The sequence below is a fragment of the Heptranchias perlo genome, chromosome 23 (assembly GCF_035084215.1).
Source record: "Heptranchias perlo isolate sHepPer1 chromosome 23, sHepPer1.hap1, whole genome shotgun sequence".
In the NCBI taxonomy this organism is placed as follows: Eukaryota; Metazoa; Chordata; class Chondrichthyes; order Hexanchiformes; family Hexanchidae; genus Heptranchias; species Heptranchias perlo.
In genome coordinates, this window is record NC_090347.1 from 7,755,986 (window position 1) to 7,778,570 (window position 22,585).

General features: G+C 50.0%; 1 protein-coding gene across 1 annotated transcript in view; it reads right to left on the bottom strand.

The window, feature by feature from the left end:
- rgs9b (regulator of G protein signaling 9b) overlaps positions 1-22,585 on the bottom strand; it is an 85,652-nt gene that overhangs the window by 22,362 nt on the left and 40,705 nt on the right. Inside the window, exons 6-13 of the mRNA XM_068004482.1 lie at positions 22,087-22,145; positions 20,876-20,952; positions 15,654-15,735; positions 14,863-14,934; positions 2,458-2,487; positions 2,079-2,140; positions 510-623; positions 204-319 (exon numbers count right to left, since the gene is read on the bottom strand). Of these exons, the coding sequence (XP_067860583.1) occupies positions 204-319; positions 510-623; positions 2,079-2,140; positions 2,458-2,487; positions 14,863-14,934; positions 15,654-15,735; positions 20,876-20,952; positions 22,087-22,145 (612 nt within the window). The remainder of the gene's footprint in view (positions 1-203; positions 320-509; positions 624-2,078; positions 2,141-2,457; positions 2,488-14,862; positions 14,935-15,653; positions 15,736-20,875; positions 20,953-22,086; positions 22,146-22,585) is intronic.

The following is a 22,585-nucleotide window of genomic DNA, read 5'->3' on the forward strand; positions in this document are numbered from 1 at the left end:
TTGAAATTTTCAATTGACCTAATTCGATTTAATGCCCCAATGGACAGGACCTGCAAAGATCCCCCAAATAAATCAGCCAGAATACCCGTCGAGCCTTGCACCCTGCAATACCCGTCCCGTGCCCGTTACCTTCCTTAAGCCCAGAGGCTCAGGAACCATCAGGTTCCTTTATCTATATCTGTACACCCCTTGCCCTCACATACCGCTGAATTCCTTTCTTGAGAAGAGCTCGAAGTCCTGGCGGCCTCTGGGGTCTCTCATCAGCTCAGCAAAGCTAAAGGACCAGCGTTCGACTCGCAGCTTCGTTGGGTTTTCCACCCTGCGGCCGTCCCGAGAGCAAACAAAACAGGTCAGTAATTAGACAGCACGGAGAGGCGGGGGGTCGGGGGGTCGGGGGGGGGGACTTCATCTCTGAACTGGAGACACAACCCTTTTAACAGGGAAATTACTTTGCAATTCTGCAATAAAAAAAAGCTTTTTAAGGGTGGAATCGCAGCCAGAGCACTTACATCGGAGTGTTGAGTTCCCAAAACGTTGTGTCATCGGTGAGCCAAGGATTGCTGGGGAGGCATCCCGACATTATAGGGTCGTGGGTAAAATACTGCTCACAGTATTTTAAAATCCTGAAGGAAGTGGTAACAATCATCGTATTAATGTGCGGTGCGATACAATAAACAGTGAAATCATTGTGAGAGGGAAACAGAAGAAGTCATTATTATTTCTGTTCGATTGCATAGTCAAATGTGTTTTAAATCTACTTATATTAAAAATCTTACATCTGTGCACTTCCTGTTGTCACGTTTTTGTGTCAGCTTTTTCCATTATCAATTTCTAAGCCCACAGTTATAATGGGAATTTTCTATGTAAACTGTCACACTGTAACACACTGTCCCACCAGTGGTGGCGCTGTAGCAGCTCAGCCTGTATTGTAGAGAAACTCCTAGGCTCCAAACCAACTCTAATTCTCTGCATCCCAGATTACAGTCAGTTTTGCTATTTAACTATAAATAAAATCAAAGTATATTATATGAAAATAAGGAAAGAATGTATGAATTTAAAATGGGGACTAAATTACATGTTTGCACCCTGGTCCAATTATGTCCTACCCTCTAACCCCACTTCACCTAAAGACTACACTCAGTCTTGACTTCCTGTGTGCAATTCCATGAGAGGTCGACTAATATATTATTAAAAAATCTTTTGTAGAGCATGCATGTCCTGTCCACAAACCTTACTTCCTGCTATTACAATTTTAGTCACACATTTCTGTCAACATTCACCACTATCAACATTTTCCATTCAATTTTGCTATGTCAACCGTCATGCTGCAGTTGCAGGCCCTGGCCACTAGTTGGCTCTATGGAACGAGTTTCTGAAATCTCTTTCCCAATTCTGTCACCATTTTGGATGTATATGTAAAAAAAAAACTTACATTCATCAACTGACCAATGGCAACAGCATTGGTAAATTACCATATAAAAAGTGGTCTTTGTCTGACACATTAAAATTCTTCTAGCAGCAGTGTGTACATAATGATATCTTATACATGCCTGGATGCAAATAGGAAAGTTAATAAGGAGGTGTTTGACCCAGTGTAGGTGCAGCATGCACACATAGTATAAGCTGTTCTTGCTTTTTATAAATCGTTGGGGTTGAAGGGATATGGAACAGGGTGGGTACATATGATTAGATCTATTTGCTTGCATAGATACTAAAGGCCGACACAGACTGGATGGGCTGAATGGCCTGTTTCCATGTTGTAAGTTCCATGTATTTCTACGTATGACTGAAAGGGACAGTATGGTACTGGGCAGTGTTGTAGGCAGGGTCAGCACCAGCAACAGGCTGTGCCCTGGAAACTGTCTCGATGGGAATTGGGGAGGAATATCTGTGTCTACAATCCACTCCACTCAAATATCTCCTCCGTCTTAGACCTTTGATCCATATTACTTAAAATTCACATGCAGGCGTGCGTAAGATGATAACCTGAACCCAATGTTGAAAAAAGAACAATTTTAACGTGGCCTTATTTCTGAATGAGATAGACAACCCACAGCAGTATATTCTGCATGACCTACCCTCCCAGTGAGACAGAAGACTTCACCCTGGACCTCACAAGGACTTGTTGATAGTAGAGAATCTGACACAAACACAGAAAAATACAATTAAACACGGCATGTTAATTTGCACAATGAAGTAAACGTCCAGTAAAGTAAACGTAATTCTACAAATATTGGGAATTTGATTTTTGAAACCAGAAGTTTCATTAGCTGCGACACTGAAATAGATTTCCAGCCTTTAAGGAAAATGAGCACAACGTTTATTAATTTATATAATTGAAAATGAGTTTAAAATGAGTATTGTAAAAAAAAATTGGATTAAATGGAAATTCTGAACTAGGCAATTCATCTTGCACAAAATCAAAATAGATAAAGTTAAATGATCCACAATATTTACCTCTCTTCTGTAATAATCATAAGTCTTTTTCTGTTGGAAAAAAGAGTAGCAAAGTAATTAATTAATAACGATTTTAAAAATGAAACTATCTTGATTTTACACGCAGTGCTGAGTACAATAGTGTTCAGATTTAGACTGCACCCAGTCACGCTTGCTAGGGTAATGATATTTGTGAATGTTTCTTATATTTTAACCTGTCTGTAATATGCATCAGCTACAATTAAATGAGTGAGTATTCGTGATACTGATTGTTTAGTTTGAATTAAAGGCACTAGAGGATGGAGAACTACTATCTCCGATCTTCATGATTCATGGAGACAAAGTGTTAACGTGGATTTAAATAAGTGCTTCACATTCAATAAAATGTAGTCAGTGTCAGGTAGGTGCATGTACCAGGCAGCTATTAAAGGAAAGCAACCGGGCATTGTTAAAATATTAAAAAATTAACAAAAGCAATGCCACAATTTTGAATAAACTTCATAATCACTAGGAACGTGATTGTGTTTTTAAAAATGTAAAAATACAATATTTTCTTTTCACCACAGAAATTCGTTGCATATCCAAACGGAGCAATTTCTGTCAGCATTTTACACAAGTGTTTAAACTAATTTTGTAACAAAATGTTCACAATTGCAAGGGATTGAATTTCCGCCTAAATTTCGGAGCAGAAACCCAGAGGAAATTCACAATCAAATGTTTCCTCGGCCTGCTGCGCCACCTCGTGGTGAGATTAGGGACAATCCGGGAAAATCGTGTTCACCACAGGAGGGCGCTAGAGGAGCTCGCACTCGAGTCTCAGCTGAGATGTTGCTTTGATCTAACTCTTGTGCTCAAAGTTATATAAAACAGCAGCAGATTTCAGGAAAGCATCCTTATTTCGGATAAAATTTGTCAGATTTAAGCTCAGAAAAAATATCCAAATTGAATAAAAAAACGTTGATAATCATTTGCAAAATCTTTGCCAAGAGCAAATCACTTCAAACCACTTAATGAGTAGAACCTTGGCTTTAAGCTGAGTATTTTTGAGCCGCTGACAATTATGTAAAAAAGCGGAAGTGGTTCTTAACATAGAAACATAGAAAATAGGAGCAGGACTAGGCCATTCGGCCCTTCAAGCCTGCTCCGCCATTCAATATGATCATGGCTGATCCTCTATCTCAATACCATTTTCCCGCTCTCTCCCCATACCCCTTGATGCCTTTTGTGTCTAGAAATCTATCCAGCTCCTTCTTAAATATATTCAGTGACTTGGCCTCCACAGCCTTGTGTGGTAGAGAATTCCACAGGTTCACCACCCTCTGAGGGAAGAAATTTCTCCTCATCTCAGTCCTAAATGTTCTACCCCGTATCCTGAGACTGTGACCCCTCGTTCTGGACCCCCCATCCAGGGGAAACATCCTCCCTGCATCCAGTCTGTCGAGCCCTGTCAGAATTTTATACGTTTCAATGAGATCCCCTCTCATTCTTCTAAACTCGAGTGAATAGAGGCCGAGTCGACCCAATCTCTCCTCATACGACAGTCCTGCCATCCCAGGAATCAGTCTGGTGAACCTTTGCTGTACTCCCTCTATGGCAAGTATATCCTTTCTTAGGTAAGGAGACCAAAACTGCACACAATACTCCAGGTGTGGTCTCACCAAGGCCCCGTATAACTGCAGTAAGACATCCTTTAATTAAAGAAGGGCGGAAAAAAACTGGGAAAAGACTGATTAGGTTCCGAGAAAATCTGACACACAGCTGAAGGTTGTGGCAGAGATTGTCAGATGGAGCCGGCTAACAGCAGGTAGTCACAAATAATCCTGCTGGCTTTGGATTGTGGCAAACTCCCAATTTTCATGTTCATGTATATACATGAGTTCATTACACTGCCTGAAATAACCACAGCGACATTTTCAACATTTTTAAATGAAAGGATAACGTGTGAGCAAAACTGGGGGAGGAGATTGAGGCCGTCCATATGGGGAAAAATCAGAAAACTACCATCGGAACTAGTTTCAGCAATCAGGAAGAAGGAGGGGGCAGTGATCGGGAGGGAGGGAGGGGGCAGAGATCGGGGGGAGGGGGCAGAGATCGGGGGGAGGGGGCAGAGATCGGGGGGAGGGGGCAGAGATCGGGGGGAGGGGGCAGAGATCGGGGGGGAGGACGCAGAGATCGGGGGGGAGGACGCAGAGATCGGGGGGGAGGACGCAGAGATCGGGGGGGAGGACGCAGAGATCGGGGGGGAGGGGGCAGTGATCGGGAGGGAGGGGGCAGTGATCGGGAGGGAGGGGCAGTGATCGGGGGGGCTGTGATCAGGGGGAGGGGGCAGTGATCGGGAGGGAGGGGGCAGTGATCGGGAGGGAGGGGGCAGTGATCGGGAGGGAGGGGGCAGTGATCGGGAGGGAGGGGGCAGTGATCGGGAGGGAGGGGCAGTGATCGGGAGGGGGGGCCAGTGATAGGGAGGGGGGCAGTGATCGGGAGAGGGGGCAGTGATTGGGGGAGGGGGCAGTGATTGGGGGAGGGGGCAGTGATTGGGGGAGGGGGCAGTGATTGGGGGAGGGGGCAGTGATTGGGGGAGGGGGCTGGTGATCGGGAGGGGGGCAGTGATCGGGGGGAGGGGCAGTGATCGGGGGGCAGCGATCAGGGGGAGGGGGCAGTGATCGGGAGGGAGGGGGCCAGTGATCGGGAGGGAGGGGGCCAGTGATCGGGGGGCCAGTGATCGGGAGGGGGGCAGTGATCGGGAGGGGGGCAGTGATCGGGGGAGGGGGCAGTGATCGGGGAGGGGGCAGTGAAGGGGGAGGGGGCAGTGAAGGGGGAGGGGGCGGTGATCGGGAGGGAGGGAGCGGTGATCGGGGGGGAGGGGGCGGTGATCGGGGGGAGGGGGCGGTGATCGGGGGGAGGGGGCGGTGATCGGGGGGAGGGGGCGGTGATCGGGGGAGGGGGCGGTGATCGGGGGAGGGGGCGGTGATCGGGGGAGGGGGCAGTGATCGGGGGAGGGGGCAGTGATCGGGAGGGAGGGAGTGGTGATCGGGGGAGGGGGCAGTGATCGGGGGAGGGGGCAGTGATGATCGGGGGAGGGAGCAGTGATGATCGGGGGAGGGGGCAGTGATCGGGGGGCGGTGATCGGGGGAGGGGCAGTGATTGGGGGAGGGGCAGTGATCGGGGGAGGGGCAGTGATCGGGGGAGGGGCAGTGATCGGGGGGCAGTGATCGGGGGAGGGGGCAGTGATCGGGGGGCGGTGATCGGGGGAGGGGCGGTGATCGGGGGAGGGGCAGTGATCGGGGGAGGGGGCAGTGATCGGGGAGGGGGCAGTGATCGGGGGGCGGTGATCGGGGGAGGGGGCAGTGATCGGGGGGCAGTGATCGGGGGAGGGGGCGGTGATCGGGGGAGGGGCAGTGATTGGGGGAGGGGCAGTGATCGGGGAGGGGCAGTGATCGGGGGGCAGTGATCGGGGGAGGGGGCAGTGATCGGGGGGCGGTGATCGGGGGAGGGGCGGTGATCGGGGGAGGGGCAGTGATCGGGGGAGGGGGCAGTGATCGGGGAGGGGGCAGTGATCGGGGGGCGGTGATCGGGGGAGGGGGCAGTGATCGGGGGGCAGTGATCGGGGGAGGGGGCGGTGATCGGGGGAGGGGGCGGTGATCGGGAGGGGGGGCGGTGATCGGGAGGGGGGGGGTGATCAGGAGGGAGGGGCGGTGATCGAGGGGAGGGGGCAGTGATCGGGGGGCAGTGATCGGGGGAGGGGGCGGTGATCGGGGGAGGGGGCGGTGATCGGGAGGGAGGGGTGATCAGGAGGGAGGGGCGGTGATCGAGGGGAGGGGGCGGTGATCGGGGGCAGTGATCGGGGGAGGGGGCGGTGATCGGGGGAGGGGGCAGTGATCGGGGGAGAGGGGGCAGTGATCGGGGGAGAGGGGGCAGTGATCGGGGGAGGGGGCGGTGATCAGGTGAGGGGGGTGATCGGGGGAGAGGGGGCAGTGATCGGGGAAGGGGGCGGTGATCGGGGGAGGGGGCGGTGATCAGGTGAGGGGGGTGATCGGGGAGGGGGCCGGTGATCGGGGGAGGGCAGTGATCGGGGGAGGGGGCTGGTGATCGGGGAAGGGGGCAGTGATCGGGGGGGCAGTGATCGGGAGGGAGGGGGCGGTGATCGGGAGGGAGGGGGCGGTGATCGGGAGGGGGCTGGTGATCGGGGAGGGGGGCGGTGATCGGGGAGGGGGGCGGTGATCGGGGAGGGGGGCGGTGATCGGGGAGGAGGCGGTGATCGGGGGGAGGGGGCGGTGATCGGGGGAGGGGGCGGTGATCGGGGGAGGGGGCGTTGATCGGGGGAGGGGGCGTTGATCGGGGGAGGGGGCGGTGATCGGGGGAGGGGGCGGTGATCGGGGGAGGGGGCGGTGATCGGGGGAGGGGGCGGTGATCGGGGGAGGGGGCGGTGATCGGGGGAGGGGGCGGTGATCGGGGGAGGGGGCGGTGATCGGGGGAGGGGGCGGTGATCGGGGGAGGGGGCGGTGATCGGGGGAGGGGGCGTTGATCGGGGGAGGGGGCGTTGATCGGGAGGGATGGGGCGGTGATCGGGAGGGAGGGGGCGGTGATCGGGAGGGAGGGGGCGGTGATCGGGAGGGAGGGGGCGGTGATCGGGGGAGGGGGCGGTGATCGGGGGAGGGGGCGGTGATCGGGGGAGGGGGCTGGTGATCGGGGGAGGGGGCTGGTGATCGGGGGAGGGGGCTGGTGATCGGGGGAGGGGGCGGTGATCGGGGAGGGGGGCGGTGATCGGGGAGGAGGCGGTGATCGGGAGGGATGGGGCGGTGATCGGGAGGGATGGGGCGGTGATCGGGGGAGGGGGCTGGTGATCGGGGGAGGGGCCGGTGATCGGGGGGAGGAGGCGGTGATCGGGGGGAAGGCGCGGTGATCGGGGGAGGGGCCGGTGATCGGGGGGAGGAGGCGGTGATCGGGGGGAAGGCGCGGTGATCGGGGGAGGGGGCGTTGATCGGGGGGAGGGCGGTGATCGGGGGAGGGGGCGGTGATCGGGGGAGGGGGCGGTGATCGGGGGGAGGGGGCGGTGATCGGGGGAGGGGGCGGTGATCGGGGGAGGGGGCGGTGATCGGGGGGAGGGCGGTGATCGGGGGGAGGGCGGTGATCGGGGGGAGGGCGGTGATCGGGGGAGGGGGCGGTGATCGGGGGAGGGGGCGGTGATCGGGGGAGGGGGCGGTGATCGGGGGAGGGGGCGGTGATCGGGGGAGGGGGCGGTGATCGGGAGGGAGGGGCAGTGACGGGGGAGGGGGCAGTGATCGGGAGGACGGGGCAGTGACGGGGGAGGGGGCAGTGATCGGGAGGACGGGGCAGTGATCGGGGGGAGGGAGTGATTGGGGGGAGGGGCAGTGATCGGGGGGAGGGGCAGTGATCGGGGGGAGGGGCAGTGATCGGGGGGAGGGGCAGTGATCGGGGGGAGGGGCAGTGATCGGGGGGAGGGTATATTTTTCTGTTTTGAGTAAAGATAACGTTTATTTTTTACTAACACCCCCCCGAACCAAGTTTAATAAAAGAATGTTTCCTTGAATTTTATACAAACAGTGAAAGATATCCCCACATTCTTAACTTGTGGCCCTTGTGAACAATTGGTCTGGATCAACCTGGTCAATTCTCTTCATAAATTTAGAAACTTTAATTAGGTTGCTTCAATCTGAAGCATTTCCCTTTTCCCACCTGGATGTCTTTCCCTGTTTTATTGTGTGAAATATATCAACAGGATTATAATAAATGAGAGCTAAAATTCATAGGAACAACGGGGTGGATAGAGACAGGGATTGGGATAAATATAGGGACAGAGATAGGGAAAGGGATTGGGATATGGACAGGGACAGAGATAAAGATAGGGATTGGTATATGGACATGGACAGAGATAAAGATAGGGATTGGTATATGGACAGGGATAGGGATGGACAGGGATATGGACTGGGATAGGGATATGGACTGGGATTGAGATTGGGATATGGACAGGGATATGGACAGGGGTATGGAATGGGATTGAGATAGGGATATGGACAGGGATAGGGATGGACAGGGATTGAGATTGGGATATGGACAGGGATATGGAATGGGATTGAGATAGGGATATGGACAGGGATAGGGATGGACAGGGATATGGACAGGGATAGGGATATGGACTGGGATTGAGATTGGGATATGGACAGGGATATGGACAGGGGTATGGAATGGGATTGAGATAGGGATATGGACAGGGATAGGGATGGACAGGGATTGAGATTGGGATATGGACAGGGATAGGGTCAGGGAGAATTACACAGTGAAATATGAAGTCTTCTGACTTATGAGAGATCCATGGATTGGAGACAGACAGTCACAACACACTAATGCACAGGAAGAGTCTGAATGGAAACAAAAAAAGAAAAAAATGAACAGATTTAATTGCTAAACTATTGTATTTGTTACACGTATAACGTCATTACACAGAATTTCATGCATATACACAACGAAATTAAAGAGAGCTCAAAAAACAACATACAGCACTGGCAGGGCTGGTGATGAATACAGAAAGGCAGATCATCACTAATCAATTTCTTACTCGCACATTAAATTGCTGTAAAATGTAGCCCAGAGTAGGGGGAGGCTAAACGATGGCGGTGACACAGACCAGCGGTGACTGTAATGTCTGAACACAATACTTTAGTAAAGCCGATATTCACATTGTGCCAAAAGTTATCTTTAGCTGGTGGGTACAACAACAACAACTTGCATTTATATAGCACCTTTAAAGTAGTAAAACACTTTCTAGGGATTGTGTTTAGGCCCCCTTTTATAAGGTGGGGGGCGGTTAGGACGTGCTTTATTATTTTTAAAAAAACAAATCAAAACCAAATAATAAACAAAGTCAAATAATAATTTTATTATATTGATCAAGGATGTACTCCAGTCCCTGCGGTGCCCACCGGGCGTGGGAAGCCTCCGTGTGTTCCCTCTCCAGGGCCACCCGTGCGCGGAGAATGCCGCGGAAGAGAGGCAGACAGCCTAGCCCGGACCTGCGGATGGTCATCTTGGCCAGGCCCAGGATCAGGCCCACGAGGACGTCCTCCGACTTGCCTGCCCCAAACCCCCCTCCTCACCGGGTGGCCAAAGATCAGGACTGAAGTGCAGCCAGAAGTTGAGGAGCAGCCCCCTCAGAAAACAAAACAGGGTCTGCAACCTCACACAACCCACGAGACACGGACTCACCCAGGCCGCAGTAGTTGCAGGCGCGGCCTGGGTGTCCGTGAAATGGCCCCCTCGTTCGTGGGGGTTGCTCCGTGCAACGCCCTCCACCCCAGATCCCCAGTGGAGGACTTCCGCGTACAGAGCCCTCCACTGGGGACCCCCCCGCCTCCGCCAGACAGCAAGATGGTAACGTCAGAGTGTGTCCGGACGAGAGACGAGGGCAATGAAGTGGAGAGAAGGTTCTCCCACAGTGCTGTTAGGAAGGGAGTTCCAGGACTTTGACCCAGCGACGATGAAGGAACGGCCGATATATGTCCAAAGGGTGGGTGGGGCGGGGGTAAGAATGTGGTAACAGGGGGCAGAAGGATCAGCTGGCAGGGGTGGTGAGGAGGAGAGGGGTGGGGGGATACAGCTGCCTCTCTGCATCTCACATGGTGTTAATAGCAAGAAGCCAGATCGAGGGCCCTAAAAACGCTCACTCCAGATGGGGTTAACCCTGGAAGCTCACCCAGCACATCTAATCGACCTTGACCCTTCGGGGTCACGGTGGGGTCAGGAAGTCCAACTCGGAGGAAAGTCCGGGGCCCTCTGACTCCATGAGAAATTATATTTCAAAGAAACGCCTATTCTTTAATTAAACAGAGATTTGCCTGCGAGGCTGAGGTTTTTAAATGATTGAAAACTGGACGCTCAAAAAAAAAATTTAAATCCAATTAAGATTTTAATTAATATTAAGTGGATTAATGTCTGTAAACGGGCTCTGATCGCCTCTGAATTTGAATATTTACAGCTGGAATATTAATCACCTCCGCGTTTGACTAAATCCTCTTTATAATCTCCTGGTGAGGCAGAGTCCAGAGAGACTGAGCAAAGACAGTCAGCTCCATTACCCCAGAGAGTGTTCATCCGGCACCTTCCAACTCCCTCACTCAAGAGACATTTTATCCTGTTTTCAAGCTTTGTTTTTCACTGAGAGAGGATTCTGCGAAGCTTCCGTTCACGGCGATCGCAGCCGCTGACCCGCTGACCAACACTCGGCCAGATGTTTCATTTTGGCCGCGACCTGTCGCCCAGCCGACCATTAAACAGGAGGTTCAGGCGCTGCCGCTTTTAACGCGGTCGCACAAGGCTCGATCGCTCGAAACCCCCTCCCCTCTCCCTCCCGGGGGGGCGGTCTTCCTCTCTTCCCGTCGCCCACGGCAACCGCAGCCCCCGCTGCACCTCGGCAATTATCTGTTGCTACGAGCCGGAGAATCTCCCCAGGAAATTCCAGAGCGACTTTCAGCGACCGAGCGGGCAGCGGTGGGGATTTCTGGGAGGGTTTGAGGTTAAATGAGTGCCTGATCCTGGCTGGGAATGTGATGTGATTCTCTGTACAGGAGCTGTGGACCCAGGCACACCGAAACCCATCAGACCAAGCAAGGCTTGCCCAGTTATTTCAAGTGTTTTTTTAAAAATGTCTGTTTATCCTCTCATCTTTACATCCCCAGGTGCTCCTCTCTCCTTGATCAGCAATATCCAGCCTCCAGTTTCTGCTCAGTTAGATTTTGGGGATCAGTAATTTATGCCGGACTCACTTTCAAGGGACCAACTGGATGAGGTTGTTAAGATCAACATAGAAAATCTCACGGCCTTAAAGGATCACCAGAGTCCCTCTTAATCCACGTCCCTGATGCGTTTCATCTTCAAAATACTTGTCCAGTTCCACCTTGACGAGCTCTTAAGCTACTTGCCCCTTCCAGCTATTCCAAAACCCGGTCACTCTCTCGGTCCCTTCTTGTCTCCCATCGAGAAGCCGTCCCTTTTCTCACTGCCTACTCATGTCCCCTTGTGCTGCGTCCAGGGGGAGGGATTGGACAGTGTGGCGCCCACCACCAGGGGGTTTAATTTCCTTTGGTACCCTCACTGGATTTAATCTCTCTCTCTAGCAGTCCCTCAGGGTCGAGGATGACTTGGTGGAAGATGCACTGTGTGTGGATTCTTTATTTAATGTGGGGTGGTCGTTGCTCACCAACTACCACACAGTCCCAGCGGAGCGAAGTCTTGGCCCAATGCGGGGGGGGGGGGGGAAATCCGAGACAATCGGAGACCGGGCTCTGCTGTAGGACGGGGCCAGTGCAGAACTCCACTGGAGTGTCAGCCTGGATTTTGTACTCAAGTCTCTGGAGTGGGACTTGAACCCACAACCTTCTGTCTCAGAGGCGAGAGTGCTGCCCACTGAGCCACGGCTGGTTTTAATGCTTCTCCACTGGCAGCATTTTAACAGTTTTAGTTAACCCGCTTAGAATTTTTTAAAAAGGAGAAAATTAAACACCGCAGGGTTCCTACCTCCTAGAATAGGTTATAACTTAAGGGGAAATTCACTGTGCTTCATTACCAGGCCCATATCCATCCCTCATAGAATCATAGAAAATTTACGGCACAGAAGGAGGCCATTCGGCCCATCGTGTCGGTGCCGGCTGAGGAACGAGCCACCCAGCCTAATCCCACTTTCCCGCATTTGGTCCGTAGCCCTGCAGGTCACGGCTCTTCAGGTGCACATCCGGGTATTTTTTTAATGAGTTGAGGGTTTCTGCCTCTCCCACCCTCTCAGGCAATGAGTTCCAGACCCCCACCACCCTCTGGGTGAAAAACTTTTTCCTCAGCTCCCCTCTAACCCTTCTACCAATCTCTTTAAATCTATGCCACCTGGTTATTGACCTCTCCGCTAAGGGAAATAGGTTCTTTCTATCCACTCTATTTAGGCCCCTCATAATTTTCTACACCTCAATCAAATCTCCCCTCAGCCTCCTCTGTTCCAAGGAAAACAACCCCAACCTATCCAATCTGTCATCATAGCTAAAATTCTCCAGTGCTGGCAACATCCTCGTAAATCTCCTCTGCACCCTCTCTAGTGCAATTACATCCTTCCTGTAATGTGGTGACCAGAACTGTACGCAGTACTCAAGCTGTGGCCTAACTAGTGTTTTATACAGTTCCAGCATGACATCCCTGCTTTTATATTCTATGCCTCGGCTAATAAAGGAAAGCATTCCATGTGCCTTCTTAACCACCTTATCTACCTGTCCTGCTACCTTCAGGGATCTGTGAACATGCACTCCAAGGTCCCTCACTTCCTCTACACCTCTCAGTATCCTCCCATTTATTGTGTATTCCCTTGCCTTATTTGCTCTCCCCAAATGCATTACCTCACACTTCTCCAGATTGAACTCCATTTGCCACTTTTCTGCCCATCCGACCAGTCCATTGGATATCTTCCTGCAGTCTACAGCTTTCCTCCTCATTATCAACCACACGGCCTATCTTTGTGTCATCTGCAAATTTCTTAATCATGCCCCCTACCTTTAAGTCCAAATCATTAACGTATACCACGAAAAGCAAAGGACTTAGTACCGAGCCCTGCGGCACCCCACTGAAAACAGCCATCCAGTCGCAAAAACACCCGTCGACCATTACTCTTTGCTTTCTGCCGCTGAGCCAATTTTGGATCCAATTTGCCACATTCCCTTGGATCCCATGGACCTTTACTTTTTTGACCAATTTGCCATGTGGGACCTTGTCAAAAGCCTTGCTAAAATCCATGTAGACTACATCAATTACACTACCCTCATCGATCCTCCTTGTCACCTCCTCGAAAAATTCAATCAAGTTAGTCAGACACGACCTCCCCTTAACAAATCCGTGCTGACTGACCTTGATTAGTTCGTGCCTTTCTAAGTGACAGTTTATCCTGTCCCTCAGAATGGATTCCAATAATTTGCCCACCACCGAGGTTAGTCAACCAACATCACTAAAAAACAAATTATCTGCTCATTATCACATTGCTGTTTGTGGGATCTTGCTGTGCACAAATTGGCTGCCGAGTTTCCCTACATTACAATAGTGACTACACTTCAAAAAGTACTTCATTGGCTGTAAAGCGCTTTGGGGCGTCCTGAGGTCATGAAAGGTGCTATATAAATGCAAGTTCTTTTCTTCTTTCTTGGTATAGGTCAAGGGGGCAGGTGATACATCACCGAGGCGGATGAGGTACATGACTCATTTGGGGCTTGAAAGGTTGTGGGTTATTACAGTCACCTTCATCGGCCAAAAATAAATTGGTATCATAAGGTCCTCCTCGTCTCAATATAATAACTTATAGAATCTACTCAGGAATGGAAAATGAATCATATAATTGTAGCAAATGCAAATAAATATTAAACGGTGATGGGATTTTAGTTACTGCACACCCCGTCCCTTACAGTGTCAGACAGAGCATTCAATGGCATTCACAAACTCCTAAAGCAACCCTGAGAAGAGGTCACTGAAGTTTATCCCATCACCCTGAGCTTGTTTGTTTCTTATATTTAAATTCCATCTCCCGTTCAAGCACTTCCCTAAAGCAAGCTGGGAGCTGCCGCCTTGTGAGTAATCAGCCCGCGGTTTCAATGGTAGTGATGACCTGCCTCTCCCCACACGCAGAGTGAAACTAACAGATTGAGCTCACCTTGGGGTCCCCCGTCTGTTCACTGTCCAGCAATCCCCTGACAGAAGTGATGTCAGGACAGGACAGGACCGAGTTGCGATGCTGCCCATGAGCGAATGGGTCGCAAACACGCATGAATAGTGACCGACTTGTGCAAGTTCAGCACAGTACAACCAAAGTGGCTTCCATGGTGATGGTGCAGTGGGATTCGTATCGAGCAGCCTGTTGTGTGGCCATGTGCCGGGGCACGGGGAGGTGTTGGTAAACATAAGGACATAAGAACATAAGAAATAAGAGCAGGAGTAGGCCATTCGGCCCCTCGAGCCTGCTCCGCCATTCAATAAGATCATGGCTGATCTTCGACCTCAACTCTACTTTCCCGCCCGATCCCCATATCCCTTGATTCCCCTCGAGTCCAAATATCCATCGATCTCAGCCTTGAATATATTCAATGACTCAGCATCCACAGCTCTCTGGGGTAGAGAATTCCAAAGATTCACCACCCTCTGACTGAAGAAATTCCTCCTCATCTCAGTCTTAAATGGCCGACCCCTTATCCTGAGACTATGTCCTCTAGTTCTAGACTCTCCAGCCATCTTTCAGCATCTACCCTGTCAAGGCCCCTCAGAATCTTATATGTTTCAAGTAAAGGCCACAAGGCTCACTGATGGCGGCCGCGGCTTCATCCCCGTGCACCAGGACAGTCTCACCGCTCAGCTCCCTCAACGCCAGATGCTTCAAGGGATCTAAAGCCGCCTCACCTGCTCTACCTTGTCTGCATTCGGATCAGTGGCTCGGTTAATTCCATAATCAAGAACGTCCAGTGCTCCCGGCTGTTGGAAAAGAGGCAGCAAAAGATACAAAATTAGTCTTGTACCCTGAACCACCAATTCAAATCTCACCAACAGATTTCTTGGTGTTTTATATAAAGGGTGAATTCTGGCACGTTTCAAATCTTTTATTTTTTTTTAATTTAAAAAGAAGCAAAGAAGTTCCCAGTGTGGGAGGAGGCCATTCAGCCCATTGTGTCATTGCTGCCTCTTTGCTCGGTCAGCCGTGGCTCAGTGGGCAGCACACTCGCCTCTATGAGTCCCCACTCCAGAGACCTGAGCACATAACCTAGGCAGACACTCCCAGTTCCAGCACCGAGGGAGTGCTGCACTGTCAGAGGTGCCGTCTTTCCGATGAGACGTTAAACCAAGGCGGACGTAAAAGATCCCACGGCACTATTTCGAAGAAGAGCAGGGGGGAGTTCTCCCCGGTGTCCTGACCAATATTTATCCCTCAACAAACATCACTAAAAGCAGATTATCTGGTCAATATCACAATGCTGTTTGTGGGATCTTGCTGTGCTCAAATTGACTGCTGCCTTTCCTACATTACAACAGTGACTACACTTCAAAAGAACTTCATTGGCTGTAAAGTGCTTTGGGACGTCCTGAGGTCATGAAAGGCGCTATATAAATGCAAGTTCTTTCATTATTTTAGGGGATAAATGTGATCATATTTGAGACACTCCTTGACACATGACTGATATGGAAACAGTACTTACTGCAGGTCTGTGCACCAACCAGTAGGCTCTCTCCTGACAGTCCAGAACGAACCTGTCCGCTTTCTTACGTTCTTTAGCTGCCCTGGAGGGGGAAACAAAAGGAGTATTTTATACAACAATTTTTTTCTGGAACACATCTGACCACCATTATACTGTGGGCAGCAGTGTGAGTCCGCCTGCCCTGACACTTTTCACATTTGCACACTCACTAGTTGTCATTTCAGCAGAGAGCTGACTGTGTCATCGGCCCTCAGCTAACATTGAAATTACCTCAAACGCAATTTTAAAAGTTCCTTTTTTGTTTCTCCCCCTTTACGTATTATTTTTTTACGTTTTAATTTTTTTTATGTTCGTCAAACTGGGGGATGTCCATGCCGGGGGTTTCAGCCTTCGAGCAGAACTGCCTCCACCCTGCTGCCCAAAACATGCTTCAGCCCCCAAACGCAGAATGCTACCTCCTAATACACCAGTGGGGCATTTTATGTACCGTTCCCACAGCAACCATCTTCAGGCCAGTTGTGACATTGCCAATTCGAGGTGAATTAGGGGCAGGTTTGTGCTGTAGACGGTTGCAGGACCTGCTAATCTTCTGTTTCTGCTTCAATTAGGGAGGTTATGCTGGAACTGTATAAAACACTGGTTAGACCACAGCTTGAGTACTGCGTACAGTTCTGGTCACCACATTACAGGAAGGATGTGGTTGCACTAGAGAGGGTGCAGAGGAGATTTACGGGGATGTTGCCAGGACTGGAGAATTTTAGCTATGATGACAGATTGGATAGGCTGGGGTTGTTTTCCTTGGAACAGATGAGGCTGAGGTGTGATTTGATTGAGGTGTTCAAAATTATGAGGGGCCGAGATAGAATGGATAGGAAGGACCTATTTCCCTTAGCGGAGGGGTCAATAACCAGGAGGCATAGATTTAAAGTGATTGGTAGAAGGATTAGAACGTAAATGAAGACAAATGTTTTCACCCAGAGGGTGGTGGGGGTCTGGAACTCACTGCCTGAGAGGGTGGGAGAGGCAGAAAACCCTCAACTCATTTAAAAAATACCTGGATGTGCACCTGAAGAGCCGTGACCTGCAGGGCTACGGACCAAATGCGGGAAAGTGGGATTAGGCTGGGTGGCTCATTTCTCAGCCGGCGTGGACACGATGGGCCGAACGGCTGTAAATTTTCCATGATTCTATGAGAGACTCCACACGCTTTAGTTCCCTGAGGCCAGGCTTTAGGAACACAACTCATTTAACAAATACACTGACGGGCAGGCCTTGCTTTTAATGCCTTATCGGGAAGGACGTCACCTCTGAGAATGCAGGACTCCCTCAGCCCTGCACAGGAAGTCCTCAGCCCAAACACTGCAGAGTATCCCGCCCACCATCACCTCAGCACTCACGAGACTCCGCTGTCTTCCAGTGCCCCGGTTCATTGACTTTAAGGTCCTAACCCCCACCTTTGGATTCCCCCCCTTGGCCTTGCTGCAACCAGTCTCTGCGATCTCCGCCCACAGGCTCAGCTTCTCCAACATCAACAAATCTATTCCCCGCTCCTCCCACTCCGCCGACTCCTTTAGTCACTTTGCTCCCCTCCTTCTGCAACTCCCTCCCCAGCACCTCGACCTTGTCTCCTCCCCTCCCTGCCTTCAAAAGGCCCCCTGAAGACCCTTCCCTTTCGTGCCCCAGTCCCTCTTTTTCCCTTTCCCCCACTTCTGCTGTTTCTTCCGCCTCACTGTAAAGTCTTGCGATGTCCCTCTGCATTGAGGGCGGGGAGCGCTGCAGAGATTTCTTTTGCCGTTGTTATCGAGGCTGTGACAGCGTAAGGCAGATGAATTAACACCATTGGGGAATTCAGTCATTCAACTCCGGGGTCTAAAGATTAATCTTGTCATTTCAACCATCTATATGCTAATGTAAATCCCTCTCACAGTCGGGTTCTGTAATCGATCCCATCCAGTCTGCTCATTAAAGTCGTCAGAGTTTCGCCATTTAAATTAAAGTAATTTTTAAGAAAAAAACAAGCAGAATTGGACAAGAGGAAGGAATTTTGGGAACAAGCCCGGAATGCTCACTAAGTCTCGTCTTTCATAACCCAAATATTGATTCAGAGTTCTTAAAAGGGAATTGTTGTCCTACTGTGAACGATTTTCAAGCAGCCTCGATTTCTAGAAATAACAGGCGCCAAACTTCACTGCATCGGGCCTCTGGGTAAAGTTTGTGCTGATATTGACGGAGTGTTTACTGGAGCAGGAAAGAAAGAAAGAAAGACTTGCATTTATATAGCGCCTTTCATAACCTCGGGGCGTCCCAAAGCGCTTTACAGCCAATGAAGTACTTTTTGAAGTGTGGTCACTGTTGTAATGTAGGAAACGCGGCACCTAATGTGCGCACAGCAAGATCCCACAAACAACAATGATATAAATGACCAGATAATCTGTTTTGGTGAGATCGGTTGAGGGATAAATATTGGCCAGGACACCGGGGAGAACTCCTGTACTCTTCTTCGAAATAGTGCCAGAGGGCAGAGGGGGCCTCAATTTAAAGTCTCATCGGAAAGACGGCACCTCTGACAGTGCAGCACTCCCTCAGTACTGCACTAATGTGTGAGCCTAAATTATGTGCTCAAGTCTCTGGAGTGCAACTTCTAACGCATGTTTTATTAATTCTTACTTTAATTTTGCAGCATCGGGTATGATTACAGATTGCACAATATCTTACTGGCGGTCAAAAGCCTTTCCTTTTTTTAGTAGCTGTTCGAAGCCCAAAATGGCCTGAGCAGTGCGATCTCAGAAAAACCTGGGCTTCAGAGTAACCTTGAGGGTTCAAATTAATGTGCGGTGGGTTCTTTTTGAAAGGACTCTGTTGCGAGAGATCTTCAGAACAAAACATATTTATGGGTTTCAGCTGTGGCTTGGCTCTCGCCTCCGAGTCAGTAGGTCATGGGATCAAGTCCCACTCCAGAAACTTTGAGCACATAATCCAGGCTGACACTCCAGTGCAATACTGAGGGAGTGCTGCACTGCCGGAGGTGCTGTCTTTCGGATGAGGCGTTAAACTGAGGCTCTATTTGCCCTCTCAGTTCTCCCTGGTGTACTGGCCCAATATTTATCCCTCAATCAAAATCACTAAAACAGATTATCTGGCCATTGCTGTTTGTGGGATCTTGCACATTGATACATTACAATAGCGACCACCCTTCAGAAAGTTCTTCATTGGCTGCAAAACACTTTGGGACGTTGTGAATGGTGCTATAGAAACACCAGCTCTTTCTTTCTCGGGAGCTTTCTAGGCTTTAGCTGGGCCATGAAAACTCTGCTGCACACAGCCCAGACCGCAATGCACCCCAAGTTTCCTGTTTTTATAGTGACTCGGCACTCCCCTCTGCTGGCCATTATTTACATTACACGCACACAACCTAAAGGAAGGGAAGTTGTCCTCTCGCGGGGTCTTGGTGTGGATCCTCGCTCATCCTACTGGGAAATCACGCACGGGCCGCCTACGATTTTCTGCCCTTTAAAATTAATGAACTGGAAACCACGAGCTGTGCGCATGCGATTTGCCAATAAGCGCTCCCGCCAGACGAGACTGCAAGTGGAAGTGTTGCTCTGCGGGCCCCAACTCTGCACGAGTGACGAGTAAATTCCTCAGGCTTCACTCTCACGGTTTATGAGCCCGCGTTGCTGATGGGCGACGCTCCCCATCGCCAGCTCAGGACAATGCCTATCCCTCAACCAACATCACTAAAACAGATGAGACGTTAAACCGAGGTCCCATCTGCCCTCTCAGGTGGACGCAAAAGATCACACGGTCACTATTTCAAAGAAGAGCAGGAGAATTCTCCTCTGTGTCCTGGGTCAATATTTATCCCTCAACCAACATCTTGGGCTTGGGCCCCAGCTAGTCACAATATATATCACTGATTTGGATGAGGGAACCAAATGTAATATTTCCAAGTTTGCTGACGACACAAAACTAGGTGGGATCATGAGTTGTGAGGAGGATGCAAAGAGGCTTCAAGGTGATTTAGACAAGTTGACTGAGTGGGCAAATACATGGCAGATGCAGCATAACATGGATAAATGTGAAGTTATCCACTTCGGAAGGAAAAACAGAAAGGCAGACTATTATTTAAATGGCGATAGATTGGGAAATGTTGATGTACAAAGGGAACTGGGTGTCCTTGTACACCAGTCACTGAAAGCAAACATGCAGGTGCAGCAAGCAGTTAGGAAGGCAAATGGTATGTTGGCCTTCATTGCAAGAGGATTTGAGTACAGGAGCAAGGATGTTTTACTGCAGTTATACAGGGCCTTGGTGAGACCACACCTGGAGTATTGTGTGCATTTTTGGTCTCCTTACCTAAGAAAGGATATACTTGCCATAGAGGGAGTGCAGCGAAGGTTCACCAGACTGATTCCTGGGCTGGCAGGACTGTCGTATGAGGAGAGATTGGGTCGACTCGGCCTGTATTCACTCGAGTTTAGAAGAATGAGAGGGGATTTCATTGAAACATATAAAATTCTGACAGGGCTAGACAGACTGGATGCAGGGAGGATGTTTCCCCTGACTGGAGGGTCCAGAACGAGGGGTCACAGTCTCAGGATATGGTGTAGGACATTTAGGACTGAGATGAGGAGAAATTTCTTCATTCAGAGGGTGGTGAACCTGTGGAATTCTCTTCCACAGAAGGCTGTGGAGGCCAAGTCACTGAATATATTTAAGAAGGAGCGAGATAGATTTCTAGACACAAAAGACATCAAGGGGTATGGGGAGAGAGCGGGAATATGGTATTGAGATAGAGGATCAGCCATGATCACACTGAACGGCGGAGCAGGCTCGAAGGGCCGACTGGCCTACTCCTGCTCCTATTTTCTATGTTTCTATGTAACATCACTAAAAAAAACTAAAGTAAAATACCATGGAAACTGAAAATGCTGGAAACACTCAGCAAATTGGCTGCTGCGTTTCCCTACATTACACTAGTGACTACGTTTCAAAAGTGCGTCATTGGCTGTCGAGCGCTTTGGGACGTCCTGAGGTCTTGAAAGGCGTGATATAAATACAAGTTCATTCTTCCTTTCTATATAATTACCCCATGAAGTAATCTGAAAACCCCTCGACTTGATTACAGTTCCGTTGTCCTTATTCCCAGGCACCAAGTGCTGTCTGGGTAAGAAGGGATTGAACGTCGATGAGTGATGATTTCAGCAATTGCCTGAACTTACCGATGTTGCTCCTTCGCCTGCATGATGACAAAGTCCCACTTGTGATTGATCTTTTTGTTCAAGAGGTTGTAAGATTCCTTCAAGAAAAAATTTTTAAAAACCAAAATTGAACACACAAATCCTTACCCCCCTCGTCATCCTTTAAATGCCTCTGCTCTCATTCTCTTGAATATGTGGTAATGGAGCAGTTTCTTTAAGGTTGCAAACCATCCAGGATTGTCCTGGGGCTTAAAGATTGATACCACACTTTTGCGAGCAATCTGGGAGAAAAATCTTCAGAGCGTTAAAAAACATGGTGCGTTTTTTCTCTGAACGTTTTCGTTTATTATTTATAATAATATTTATGATGGGGGGGTGGAGAAAAGGCTGTTTGATCGGGCAGGGCAGTTGGAGGCGGGTGGTCATATGATGAAACTTCAAGGAATACGTCTAATCAGAGCTGGCAACCCCTGTCCATAATCAATGGCAAGAGGAGGGAGGGGCAGTTCGTGAACTAACCAGAAACACAGCTTCGTTCCCAGTGCTCACTCACACTGCCTGAGTTCACCCACGCACGTGGCCGCAGATAATCTGCTGTGTGATTGAGCTGTCTGAAAGTCAACAGAAGTAGGTTTTTTTTTTGTACTGACTTGTGTGGAATCGTGATCCCAGCAACGCCGTCCGGGAGAGACGTTAAACTCCTCCCGATATCCTACGGTGACACAAGCCGTGATTGACTGGCACAGACTTCAAATGGATGGCCTTTGACACATATTTTACATCACCCCCGGGGGCCTGTTGGACGTCTGCCCTTAAGAGGCAGATTGTGCCAAAGGACTCGGCTAAACTGTGGTACAGAAGCAGAGGCAGGGTCCTGGAGTGATAGCCTGTGCCAAAAGGGTACTGGGGGTATCAGCTGAGAGGACAGGGTCTGTGGAGGGTGTACAGTGACGGTGTGTTACAGCAAGGGAACTACGTGTGTGTACTTTCTGGCTCAAGATCATGGTGCTCAGAAAGTGGTGGAATGGGTCCCAGCTGGAAAACATCATGTGTGAGGCCCAAAGCTGAAACTGTGGGGGCTGCGCAGGGGAGGAATTGGACCTTAAGCTTCCCGAATCTCTCTTTAACTCGCTCATTAACAATCCCAGCTTGTTTACAGCATGTAAATAGCTTTAAACTCTTGTGACTTACACATTGAACATTGTGTTAAAGTAGAATTTGACAAGTCTTACCTTTTCATATTCTTCCATTACACCTTTTTTGCGCATATTTTTCTTTGCTAAATAAATTGCTGTTAAAGAAAAAATGTTATGAATTGATTAACTGTTTCATAACATGAAAGAAAGTGCGTAAGAGTTTGTACATTATAACAGAGACTACACTTCAAAAAAGTAATCCATTGGCTGTAAAGAGCTTCGGGACGTCCTGAGGTCGTGAAAGGCACGATAGAAATGCAAGTCTGCCTTTCTTTCTTTCTGTTTACACAGCAATTCTTTGTCTCCCCCTATTCTCTCCCTTCCTGTCTCGCAGATACTGACTGATGCTGGGGTACAGGTCACCAGGCCCTCGAGTATCTTGCCCAAAGGCCATCCTTCATGTGTGGACACAGACAGCAAGTGTCAGTGGGCTCATCGACCACAGGGAGCATCACAACCCAGCCTGGGCCTGTCCCCATCCAGAATGAACACGTGTTCATTATCCAGCATATGTCAATCAGGAGCTGGAACCCCA